This window comes from Anomaloglossus baeobatrachus, chromosome 9 (assembly GCF_048569485.1).
Source record: "Anomaloglossus baeobatrachus isolate aAnoBae1 chromosome 9, aAnoBae1.hap1, whole genome shotgun sequence".
Classification (NCBI taxonomy): Eukaryota; Metazoa; Chordata; class Amphibia; order Anura; family Aromobatidae; genus Anomaloglossus; species Anomaloglossus baeobatrachus.
The window spans coordinates 176,539,815-176,553,627 of record NC_134361.1 but is presented as its reverse complement, the minus strand read 5'-3'; the positions used below and the strand labels follow the sequence as shown (position 1 = coordinate 176,553,627).

At 48.4% G+C, this 13,813-nt stretch overlaps 1 protein-coding gene across 1 annotated transcript in view; it reads left to right on the top strand.

Annotated features, from left to right (window-relative positions):
• The window catches only part of RBMX2 (RNA binding motif protein X-linked 2), a 43,789-nt gene extending 31,619 nt beyond the window's left edge, over window positions 1-12,170 (top strand). Inside the window, exons 5-6 of the mRNA XM_075322814.1 lie at window positions 3,892-4,063; window positions 11,390-12,170. Coding sequence (XP_075178929.1) covers window positions 3,892-4,063; window positions 11,390-11,715 — 498 coding nt within the window. The 3' untranslated portion in view covers window positions 11,716-12,170. The remainder of the gene's footprint in view (window positions 1-3,891; window positions 4,064-11,389) is intronic.
• The last annotated feature ends 1,643 nt before the right edge of the window (window positions 12,171-13,813 follow it).

Genomic DNA, 13,813 nt, shown 5'->3' with positions numbered 1-13,813 from the left:
TGAGTGAAAGCACAGCTGATCGCGCAGCTCACTGCAGTCACTCAGGGGATTTGTGATCACAGGTGAGTTTTTCACGTGTGACCGCAAATCAAGCCGCGGCACACGCACAGAGCCGCACGATCACAATGAAGTTGGGTGAAGTTCAGCTAGCCGTGACAGTGCGGTCCCACTCGGCTCTGCTGCAAGTCTATGGGGATACTGCAGAGCCGAGTGGGTGCGTACTGTGAAAAATGTGCATTCAGGATGCTTTTCCCACTTTGTCTATGGCAGAGCACACATCCAGAACGCATGACTTCTCCAGGAATGTCCGCACTTTGCGTTCTGCCGAATGCGTCTCAGAACGCAGCTTTTTCGGCTGTGTTCTGAGACGCATACGCAGGGACTTACACACTGCAGTATAGAACTGCAAAGTGCGGACACAGCCTAAGTGTCTTGTGCGGAGGCATTAGCATTTCCCTTCACTTCAACTGAGAGTCCTGGGCAGGGCCCTGAAATCGAGACCTTAGTATTATCCTCCTCAACCAAAGTTTACAGCGGGCACAGTGCAATCAGGGAGGCAACGTTTTCCACGCATTCACTAAACCCAAACTTGGCCATCAGATGCCACATAGAGAAGTGTGATCCATCGCTCCACCAAATATTTCCACTGCAACTGAGTACAGAGATGAAGAATCAAAAAATTCCGCAGAAAATCACCATATAGAAATAAGCATCAAAAGATCCCCAATCCTGAGTCACCTCGGGACTCAAAGGAAGAGGATAGTGATCATCACGACAATATTATGATTAAAAGCTAAAATTTATTTATGAAATATATTAAAATCCAATTATCTCATTAAAATACAATTAATGGACAAGAACATTCCCTTTTTAAGTATGGCAATATTACAGGAAAATAAAGTGCACAGTGCCAGACCATTAATTATTATTCAATAATAACTTATTGTTTAACATAAAAAAATATAAAGATAGTGATATGTTAGAGTGGATCAGAAATATTACTATTAAGTGTCCCGTACATGTGGTAGACTGTGAACTAAAAATGAAGGGTTAAATAGGAAAAATTCTATACCTTAATGTTGGTCACTTATCCTGCTTGCCGCACACCCCGACGCACGTTTCGTGCGATAGTCTTCCTCGGGGAGCGTGCAGTACAGAGATGACAGATTTACATCACTGTATCCGACATTTGGCATTGTGCTTGGTGATGTAAGGCTGCATACAGCGGCTCGGCCATGGAAACCCATCTCATGAGGCTCCTTGCGCACATTGCTTCTTAACCTAATACCCAGGGAGGTTTGGACTCTGCAGTTATGGAGTCAGCAGAGCCTTGCCACTTTTTTGTCCTCTGCTCCTCAGCACTTGGCAAATCCGCTCTGTAACGTTACCCAGTCTCCACGTTGTGGCCGAGCTTCCTAATCACTTCCACTTTTCAGTAATAACTCTTATAATTTATTGTGGATTTATTAGGACGGAATAAATATTATGAACTGACCTGTTACACTGGTGTCTTCCTATTACAGGACCCCGAGCCGTTCTGTCACATGTTAGTAAAGGCAGATTGTATAGCTAACGGCATTAAATAGAAAAACCCTAATTCAATGTTTAACCCTTTAGTGACCAAGCCAAATGTTTGAAATCTGACGTGGCAATAATTAGAATATTTCAACATACCCCAGTGATTTTGAGGTCTTTTCTTTGTTGTTTTTACTTTAAGACAGATTTTACTTTGTTCGTGGTAAATTTTACGTAATTCATTTAACCACTTAACGACCGATGACTGACACAGCACGTCATGCACAGGTGTCAGTTCCCACATGATGATCCATGCCTGGCTCAGCCACAGCTGAGCCATTGCTGGTATCCTATCTAAGGGTTACAGGTCATTGGAGGGGTTCCATTCTGCCTTGTTTCGGAGGACAAGCAGCTATATCCTGACGCTGCACCTCCAGAACCATGCCAGTAATAGTTCCTGCTCTGCAGCGTGTGTGCCTGGCTCCCATGAGTTAACCTGATCTGTCCGGCCTCCCTGCTACCTAGTCCTGACCCGTGCCCTCCTCTGTTTGTCTGTCCCTCGTTTCCTGACTCCCTGTTCCAGTCTGTAGTTATCTGTAGTTGTCCCATCCTTAAGCGGGCTTTACATGCAGGGATATCGCTAGTGAGCGTACCTGCCCCCGTCGGTTGTGCCTCACGGGCAAATCGCTGCCCGTGGCGCACAACATCGCTAACACCCGTCACACTATACTTACCTGCCTAGCGACGTCGCTGTGGCCGGCGAACCGCCTCCTTTCTAAGGGGGAGATTAGTGCGGCGTCACACAGCGGCCGCCCAATAGAAGCTGAGGGGTGGAGATGAGCGGGACATAACATCCCGCCTACCTCCTTCCTTCCTCATTGGGCCGCAGGTATGATGTAGTTCCTCGTTCCCGCGGTGTCACACGTAGCGATGTGTGCTGCCACAGGAACGACGAACAACATCGTACCTGCAGCAGCAACGATAATCGGGAAAGGAACGACTGGACAACGATGTGGTGAGTATTTTTTGATCGTTACCGGTCGTTCCTGCATTTCACACGCAACGACGTCGCTAACGAGGCCGGATGTGCGTCACGAATTTTGTGACCCCAATGACATTTCATTAGCGTTGTTGCGTGTAAAGCCCCCTTTATATGCTACTTTGACTCCCCCCAGCCTCTGAACAGTATTCTCGACCTCGGCTCCGTCTCTCCCTTCTACTGTATACGTGACATCCCAGCCGAAAGAGGAGGCGCTGGAACCAGACAACGGAGACGCCCATATGACCCAACTCCACCACAGCGACCGTATAGGTAAGTATTATAAAGTGATTTTTATGTTCTACACAGCGGCCTGAGCTTTTATATACAGCATGTTCGAATGGTGTATATAAGAGCCCACTGGTGGTGGCTGCAGCTTATAGACCCCAAATCTGCCGACAGGTTCCCTTTAACACAAATATAGGGGGCTTTCATGTCTCAGGTTTCACAAATCCTCTGTAAACATGGTGTCCCCCTTTCCAAAAGAAATCCAGTAAAAATCTGCTCTCCGAAATCCAATGCCCCTCCCCTTTTTGAGTCCCACAATGTGCCTAAACCAGTTAGCGTCCACATATTTGTCATTTCTGTAGTGAGGAAGCACGCTTCGTTTACAGGGTGCAGGTCTCCAAAAGCTCAAGCTGGGCAGAAAATACGGGCACTACAATGTACTGGGCACTACAATGTACTGGGCACTACAATAGCAGATTTCCATTCTTACTCTGCAACATCTATTGCTGCTTGTTTCTGGATAACGCCCTTGGAGTCAAAAATCCTCACTACATGAATTACCAGGGGGTATAATTTAAAAGGTTTCTGGTGTTTCTTTGTATCAGAATATAAGAAATGTAAATAAAGGACTAACTAGATTCTACAAAATATATCTCTGTTCAAGAAAGGTATGTCTGTACCTCTCCACCATCCTATCCCAATACATACTAGCCATAATAATATTAACAAATACCTCCAATTAGAAGTGTAGTATAGATCACCTGATACAGCCATGTCTCTTACCTCATGTGCAGGGCATTGCAGCTTGGATATCCATGGTTATGTCCACTCAAAGTGACAGTTGAGTAATGCCCTGCACATGAGGCAAGAGACATGACTAGATCAGAAGAACTATACTACATTTCTAATTGAAAATGTAAAATCTGAGGCTAAAAGAACATTTTAATGGTACAGATGTTATTTTTTCTTCACTGCCCAATGGTGTAACATTTTGCGAATCATGTGGTGTCCGTATGCTCACTGCACACCTAGATGATTTCATTAAGAGGTGTAGTTTGTAAAATGTAAACTTTTATTATTTATTTTGCTTTTTTTTTTTTTTCTGCTAGCTGAGAGGACGAACAATTCGTGTGGATCATGTCTCCAATTATCGGCCACCTAAGGACGGTGAAGATATTGATGACGTGACACGACAATTAAGGGAGGGCGGCTGTGGCGCTAGGACTCCCTCCCCATCTCCATCAGAGGAAGATACAGAAGAACTGCAGAGGCCAAAGAAAGGTATCAAAGGAGTGTCACTGGTAGAAGGATGTGGGAAAAGCACCATTATACTTAAAGTAACTGTCGGTGTTAGTGTTATTTCAGAAATCAATTGTTCACATGAAAATAAGCAGCTTTATTTGAAATAAGACAAAAAAGGACTCTTTCACCACTTTATTAACCCCAAAACACCCCTGGAGGTTAGGCGTAATCCACACAAGGTCCCACAACAATTTTAGCTCTGTTACATCTGAATTCACACCGGGCAGCCATATAACATGCCTGCCCACTGTGAAGTTCAGGCAGAGACTAAGCGAGCCGCAGGATCAGCGGTGACTCAGGTCATTTGCAGTAACAGCAGGGGGATCCTCCACCGGTTTAAATTCTTTTCACTTACAGATTAGTAATAGGGGGTCTCCATAGAAGCCTCCCATTACTAATTTAGAGCTTAGTGGCAGCTGTGAGCTGACATTAACCCCTTATTACCCCAATTATCACCGCACCAGGGCAATCAGGAAGAGCCAGGTAAAGCGCCAGGACTGTCACATCTAATGGATATGGCAATTCTTGGCGGCTGCAGGCTATTTTTTGGCTGGGGTGGCCCAATGAGCATGGGTCTCCTCAGCCCGAGAATATTAACCCCCAGCTGTCGGGCTTTATCAGGGCTGGGTATCAAAATTGGGTGGACAGCACACAGTTTGTTTAAATTATTAATTTAAATAACTTTTAAAAAGCAGCGTACAGTAGCACTTGGCTGGGGGCTGCAGCCGTATGCTGTATTTCTGCTGGGTATCATAAAATGGGGGGGCCGTACACCAAAATTGTATTTATTTTTACACCACGATAGTGACCCACAGACAGCGCCTCTGGTTGCAGTCAGACGCTGTCACACAGGCCGGGGCCGCGTCTGATTGCGACCAATCACAGATGCCAGGTGGCCCGGGGAAGAAGTGCATATGCATAAGCAATAATGAGTGGCCCTGGAAGAAGTACAAGCAGCCGCAGTTACAGCAGTGCTGGAGTATGAAGCGTCAGGTCCCATCCCCTTACCCTTTCTACCACCATTTTTAATCCCCAAATTCTGGTTCCCATAGACTTATATGGGGACAAGCATCCGACCAAATAACAGGGACCAATCCTGGACCAGAACCAGGATTTTTTTATTTTTTTTTTAACCCGGTTAGACCTGCCGGTCCTGGTTATCTGTAAGTCCGCCCATCACTATTCAGGAATAAAATCTGTATTGATTACATGCAAAGAGACTGAGACAGGAGATGACAGTTGATTTTAAAATTTGATGGAGGTGGGAGGAGCTTCAGGCCGACACAGACATTCTGCTTCTAGACATCTACAGTTCTGCATAGCATGTTACGAGCACCAACTGCCATCTCCTAGCCTGATAATGTAGCAACCGGTATTCAATGAATACAGATTAAATCCGTTAATTTAAAATAAATGATGCAGATTCCTTAGCAGAATAATAAAAAAAATATATATATATACTAGAAGGTGGCCCGATTCTACGCATCGGGTATTCTAGAATTTACGTATTGTGTAGTTAATGTATGATTTTTGTGTTATATATATATATATATATATATATATATAGATAGATGTTGTTGTGTGTAGTTACCAAGTGTTTGTGTAGGGCGCTGTAAATGTTCTGGGTGTTGTCTGGGTGTGGCGGTGTTGTTTGTGTGTTGCGTTGTGTGTGTTGCGTTGTTTGTGGAGCGCTGTGCGTCTGTAGCGTTTGTGTGTGTGTTGCGTGGTTTGTGTGGGTGTGGGGTGTGGGTATGTTTTGTGCAATGTGTGTGTTGTGCGGCATGTGCGTATATTTGTGTGTGTGCGGCGTCTGTGTGTGGGTGTCTGTGTAGGGCGGTGTTTGCGGTTCCCAGTGTGTGTGTGGTGTGTTGTGCAGTGCGTGTGTGGCGGTGTGTGTGTGTGTTTTGGGGGGAGGTGTGCACCCCCCATCGTGCTCCATCCCCCATGCTGCGCACCCCCCATCGTGCTCCATCCCCCATGCTGCACACTCCCCCATGCTGCACATCCCCCATCGTGCTCCATCCCCCATGCAGCGCATTCCCCATCGTGCTCCATCCCCCATGCTGCGCACTCCCAAACGTGCTCCATCCCCCATGCTGCGCACTCCCAAACGTGCTCCATCCCCCATGCTACGCACTCCCCATCGTGCTCCATCCCCCATGCTGCGCACTCCCCATCGTGCTCCATCCCCCATGCTGCGCACCCCCCATCGTGCTCCATCCCCCATGCTGTGCACCCCCCATCGTGCTCCACAGTCACACATCAGACAGTATACACGCACACATCTGATCGCATACACTCACACCCCACTTCTGCCTGTGCCCTCCGGTGGGCGGTCCCAGCAGCTGTGCTGCACGCCATGCTCCTCTGCCTTCTGCCGACACGCACACATCCTATCGCATACACGCGCACACACACTGACGATATCGCACATACGCGCTCACACACTCACAACATCCGGAGATACCACATGCTTCTGGCCATGTGATCCTCCGGCAGGTCCTGGAAGGTCACTGCACACACAGGATCACCGCCGAGAAGTAAGCGATATCACGGGATGTTGTGAGTGTGTGGATGCGATCTGATGTGTGTGTGAGAGTGAGTGTGATCTGATGTGTGTGTGTGTGTCTGTTCTTATGTGTGTGCGTGTGTGTGTGTTCCGCCGCTGCAGGACCTTGATGCGCTCACCTGGGAGCCGGTGTACGCTGGTAACCATGCTACACAATATTACATGGTTACCAGTGTACCCCGCCCCCCGCTCGCACGGGAGCCCACACCAGCGTACGCAGGCAACCCCAGCAATGGGAGGGTATGTGTCGGCTGGGTTGGTGGCGTACGCTGATGTGGGCTCCCGGGGGTACAGCACTCACCTGGGAGTCGGGGCTCGTGTCATTTCAGGGAATGCGTGCAGGGGGCAGGGCCAGAGCGAGCGTGCAATGCGTGAGGGGGGCGGGGCGTGGCCGAGTTGCCAATGCGTGCAGGGTGTCGGGGCAAGAGGCCAATCCGTGTGGGGGGCGGAGCCTGGGCGAACGGCCAATCCGTGCGGGGGGGGGGGCGGAGCCGAGGCAAGCGGCCAATCCGCTGTTTGTCACCGTAAGGACACAATTTTGGAGCAAGACAGACAGACAGACAGAATAAGGCAATTATATATACTAGAAGGTGGCCCGATTCTACGCATCGGGTATTCTAGAATTTACGTATTGTGTAGTTCATGTATGATTTTTGTTATATATATATATATATATATATATATATATATATATATATATATATATATATATATATATATATGTTGTTGTGTGTAGTTACCAAGTGTTTGTGTAGGGCGCTATACATGTTCTGGGTGTTGTCTGGGTGTGGCGGGGGGTGAGAGCGGTGTTGTTTGTGTGTTGCGTTGTGTGTCGTTATTTGTGGAGCGCTGTGTGTGTGTGTGTTGCGCGGTTTGTGTGGGTGTGTGTGTGTGTGTTTTGGGGGGAGGTATGTTTTGTGCAATGTGTGTGTTGTGCGGTATGTGCGTATATTTGTGTGTGCTGCGGTGTTTGTGTGTTGGGTGTTGTGTGTGTGGGTGTCTGTGTAGGGCAGTGTTTGTGGTTCCCAGTGTGTGTGTGGTGTGTTGTGCAGTGCGTGTGTGGCAGTGTGTGTGTGTTTTTTGGGGGGAGGTGTGCACCCCCATCGTGCTCCATCCCCCATGCTGCGCATTCCCCATCGTTCTCCATCCCCCATGCTGCGCATTCCCCATCGTGCTCCACAGTCACACATCAGACAGTAAACACGCACACATCTGATCGCATACACTCACACACACACCCCACTTCTCCCTGTGCCCACCGGTGGGCGGTCCCAGCAGCTGTGCTGCACGCCGTGCTCCTCTGCCGACACTCACAGATCCGATCGCATACACTCACACACACACACTCACACACATCCGATCGCATACACTCACACACACACTCACACACATCCGATCGCATACACTCACACACACACACACTCACACATATCCGATCGCATACACTCACACACACACACATCCGATCGCATACACTCACACACTCATCCGATCGCATACACTCACACACCCGATCGCATACACTCACACACACACTGACTATATCGCACATACGCGCTGACACAATCACAACATCCGGAGATACCACATGCTTCTGGCCATGTGATCCTCCGGCAGATCCTGGAAGATCACAGCACAATATCGCCGCCGAGAAGCAAGCGATATCACGGGATGTTGTGAGTGTGTGGATGCGATCTGATGTGTGTGTAAGAGTGAGTGTGATCTGATGTGTGTGTGTGTGTGTGTGTGTGTGTTGTTATGTGTGTGCGTGTGTTTGTTCCGCCGCTGCAGGACCTTGATGCGCTGGTAACTATGCTACCATGGTTAGCAGCGTATCCCGTCCCCCGCTCGCACGGGAGCCCACACCAGCATACGGCGGCAACCCCAGCAATGCGAGGGTATGTGTCGGCTGGGTTGGCGGCGTACGCTGATGTGGGCTCCCGGGGGTACAGTACTCACCTGGGAGTCGTGGCTCCGTGTTGGTTCGGGGAATGCGTGCGGGGGGCGGGGCCAGAGCGACCGTGCATTGCGTGAGGGGGGCGGGGCGTGGCCGAGTTGCCATTGCGTGCAGGGTGCCGGGGCGAGAGGCCAATCCGTGTGCGGGCGGAGCCTTGGCGAGCTGCCAATCCGTGCGGGGGGGCGGGGCCATGGCGAGCCCAGCGGCCAATCAGCTTTGTGTCACCGTAAGGACACAATTTTGATGCAAGACAGACAGACAGACAGAATAAGGCAATTATATATAGACTAGAAGGTGGCCCGATTCTACGCATCGGGTATTCTAAAATTTACGTATTGTGTAGTTAATGTATGATTTTTGTGTTATATATAGATGTTGTTGTGTGTTGTGTAGGGCGCTGTACATGTTCTGGGTGTTGTCTGGGTGTGGCGGGGGGTGAGAGCGGTGTTGTTTGTGTGTTGCGTTGTGTGTCGTTATTTGTGGAGCGCTGTGTATCGTTGTGTATGTGTGTTGCGCGGTTTGTGTGGGTGTGTGTGTGTGTTTTGGGGGAGGTATGTTTTGTGCAATGTGTGTGTTGTGCGGTATGTGCGTATATTTGTGTGTGCTGCGGTGTTTGTGTGTTGGGTGTTGGGTGTGTGCGGCGTTGTGTGTGTGGGTGTCTGTGTAGGGCAGTGTTTGTGGTTCCCAGTGTGTGTGTGATGTGTTGTGCAGTGCGTGTGTGGCAGTGTGTGTGTTTTGGGGGGAGGTGTGCATCCCCCATGCTGCGCATTCCCCATCGTGCTCCATCCCCCATGCTGCGCATTCCCCATCGTGCTCCATCCCCTATGCTGCGCACTCCCAAACGTGCTCCATCCCTCATGCTGCGCACTCCCCATCGTGCTCCATCCCCCATGCTGCGCACCCCCCATCGTGCTCCATCCCCCATGCTGCGCACTCCCCATCGTGCTCCATCCCCCATGCTGCACACTCCCCATCGTGCTCCATCCCCCATGCTGCGCCCTCCCCATCGTGCTCCATCCCCTATGCTGCGCACTCCCCATCGTGCTCCATCCCCCATGCTGCGCACCCCCCATCGTGCTCCATCCCCCATGCTGCACACTCCCAATCGTGCTCCATCCCCCATGCTGCACACTCCCCATCGTGCTCCACAGTCACACATCAGACAGTAAACACGCACACATCTGATCGCATACACTCACACACACCCCACTTCTCCCTGTGCCCACCGGTGGGCGGTCCCAGCAGCTGTGCTGCACGCCGTGCTCCTCTGCCGACACTCACAGATCCGATCGCATACACTCACACACTCACACACATCCGATCGCATACACTCACACACACACATCCGATCGCATACACTCACTCACACACATCCGATCGCATACACTCACACACACACTGACGATATCGCACATACGCGCTGACACAATCACAACATCCGGAGATACCACATGCTTCTGGCCATGTGATCCTCCGGCAGATCCTGGAAGATCACAGCACAATATCGCCGCCGAGAAGCAAGCGATATCACGGGATGTTGTGAGTGTGTGGATGCGATCTGATGTGTGTGTGAGGTGAGTGTGATCTGATGTGTGTGTGTGTGTGTGTGTGTGTGCGTGCGTGCGTGTGTTCCGCCGCTGCAGGACGTGGATGCGATCTGATGTGTGTGAGAGAGTGAGGCTATGTGCGCACGGTGCGTAAATACATGCAGTTACGCTGCGCTTTGTAGCGCAGCGTAACTGCATACGTCCTGCGTCCCCTGCACAGTCTATGGAGATTGTGCAGGGGCCGTGCGCACATGGCGTCTTAGAGCGCAGCGCTTCGGCTGCTGCCCGAAGCGCTGCGTTCTAAGAAGTGACATGTCACTTCTTCCGTGCGCTTTGCCGGCAGCTCCTGCTCTGTCTATGGCAGGAGCTGCAGGCAGAGCGCATGGAATCGGCTGTGATCTGATGTGTGTGTGTGTGTGTGTGTGTGTGTCTGTTCTTATGTGTGTGTGTGTGTGTGTGTGTGTTCCGCCGCTGCAGGACCTTGATGCGCTCACCTCGGGGCGAGAAGCCATTCCGTGTGGGGGGCTGAGCCTGGGCGAGCGGCCAATCCGTGCGGGGGGGCGGAGCCGAGGCGAGGAGAGCTGCCAATCCGTGCGGGGGGAGGAGCCGAGGCGAGCGGCCAATCCGTGCGGGGGGGCGGGGCTATGGCGAGGCCAGCGGCCAATCCGCTGTTTGACACCGTAAGGACACAATTTTGGAGCAAGACAGACAGACAGAATAAGGCAATTCTATATATAGATTTTAGATATAAAAATATAAAAAAATAAATAAATTTATATTATTTTCATGTGTACTATCAAATTTATATACACTTTAGCAAAAATATTTTTTTAACTTCGTTACGCTCCTTGAAGTGTAATTGATTATTAACAGATCCTTCACCAGAACTACTCTGCCTGGATCCGCCCATTATGGTCACATGATCGTGACATCATACAGGTCCCATATAGACCAGCTGAGCTCCGGAGATCAGCATTGGTCTATCCAGGACTTTGTGACTAATGGGTGGAGCTCAGTAGAGATGTTCTGGTAAAGGACCCGCTGCCTGTTACGTAAGTGACATGCCTGATTCCTACAAAAGGCCGCCCTCCTGACTGAAAACAAAGGTCTGTACTGGTTTTACCTAAAATATATAAACTTTTTTTTTTTTTTAAGATAAAAGGCCCAAAAAGTGTTACCATTTAGCCACATAAGTTGTGATTTAAGGTATTTTTTTCTTGGTGTCTTAACAGAGAAAAAGAAAAAACGGAAAAAGACGAGCAAAGACCGCTCAACTGAAAGAAGCAGCGGAAAAGCCACCAAGGCAATTAAACAAGAACGTGACGATCCGGGCTATGAAAAATACAATACTAATCACCCCGACTCCAGGGATAACCGGAAAGCTTCCCCAACAGAGACTGGTTCAAAAAGTATTTCTAATCCGCCACGTTACGACAGGCAGAGCGCCCATCATAGCGGAGCGGATAGACACAAGTTACCGGAAGACAGACACACAGACAATGGATTAAAAAGACCAAAAGAATACGAGAAGAAAGAACAGGACAAGAGAAGAAAGTGACCGTAATGTAAAGTCTGCAAAACATCAGTTCTAGAACTCTAAACCAAGGGCATCAGCATCATTACTTTTTATAGACTTAGAGGTTTTTCAGATCAAGAAGAATGGTTTTTCATAGTTTTTTTTTTTTATAATCTATCTATGATTGCAGTCTGCTGATTGTGCAGGAGTCGTCCATACTGATATACAGAGCCGTCATGTCACAATATGAGTAATCTCTCTGGCCAGTGATCCTGTATGAATTTGTACATCCTGGACCTGCGGTTGTATGGCCGCACCTCGAAGAGTATATGTTTGTAAAATATTTTTTTTAACTGTGTAAAAACTAAGAATCTTTCTTGTATGAAATGTCTTTCAGGTGTTTCTTTGTTTCAGAATATAAGAAATGTAAATAAATGACTTAACTAGATTCTACAAAATATCTCTCTGCTCAAGAGAGGTATGTCTGTAAAAGGCAACTCTGGCGTTACATTTACTGTATGGGTTATTTAATTTTTTATTTTCATAGACATGGCTGCAAAAGTCCAAACACATCTAATATATAAATCTGGAGTGTGTGTATATGTAGGTATGTAAATATACAAAAAGACTGACCTGCACATCCAACAGGTGTGAACAGGTGATGGCTAAAAACACAACTACAAAACGTATACAACTGCACACTGAAATCGTAACAATAAATAAGAGAACTCTGGTGTTGCATTAGGCCTAAGACACACGGCATGAAAATCAGAAAGAATGGAGTGCGATAAAACATCGCATTCCCCTCGGACCAATTCTAGCCTGTGTGTCAGCGCACATGAGTGATTGATTATTTTCTCAGCCCCAATCGGACCAAGAAAACAATTGCAGCATGCCGCAACTGTAATGCGAGACTCTCTCTTGCACCCATTCAAGTGTATGGGGCGAGAGAAAGATTACACTGCATTCACAGTATACCGGTGTACTTGCGAGTGCAGTGCGAGAATGGCAATAGCCAGCAACGGAGGAGAGAGGGAGATGAATCCCGCCCCTCCTAAGTGCTGGCCCGTCCTCCGCAGCTGAGGTCCGATCGCATGAGTGGACCTCAGTCGCAGTGACACTTGCATGACACTCGGCTCCTTCTGTGCTGCCAGCGCGAGCTGAGTGTCATGCTAGGATCGCATTAGTCCCAGTGTGGCCTCGGCCTTACTGCTATAGGAATATTTGGAAAAAATATATATTTAGCTTATGTATTGGCCAATGCATGTGAGCCCAGTAACCAATGGCAAGGTGATCTCTGTATACTGGGAACCTAACCTGTAATGCCTCTTCTCTGGGTTGAACACTCCATGTCTGGTCAGCTAGACTAAAAACCTAACTTGAAAATGCATCTATCTGCCTTTAAAACCTCCATGTCTGGGCAGCTAGATTTCAGCTATAAAGAGGAGCGAACACAGGCTGGTCGTAGGGTGGAGTGCTCAATCAGAAAGAGGTGCACTATAAATATACTAAAGACTGACCCCGCATATTCAACAAGTGTGAACAGGTGCTAGCTGAAAACACGACTACAAAACGTATATAACTGCACACTGAAATGCTAACAATGAATAAGGGAACTCTGCTACTTGATTACTGCTATATTTGAAGAAAAAAAAAAAAAAAAAAGAGATTTAGCACATGTATTGGCCAATGCATGTGAGCCCGGTTTTAACCCAGATAATAGCATTTCAAGTTAGGTTTTTAGTCTAGCTGCCCAGACATGGAGGTTTTCAACCCAGATAGTGGCATGAAGAATTATAGAATGGTAGAATTGGAAGGGACCTCAGGTCCAACCCCCTGCGAGTGCAGGCTTTCCTAAATCATCCCAGCTATAGGTTTATCCAGTTTCCGCTTGAAGATTTCCATTGATGGAGAGCTCACTACCTCCCGTGGTCGCCTGTTCCACTCCGACTGCCCTCACTGTCAGAAAGTTTTTCCTAATGTCTAATCTGAATCTCCTTCCTTTTAGTTTCATCCCATTGCTTCTTGTACTTTCTTGTGCTAATGAAAATAGGGTAGTTCCCTCTGCATTGTGACTGCCTTTCAGATATTTGTAGACCGCTATTAAGTCTCCTCTCAGCCTTCTCTTTAGTTCCTTTAG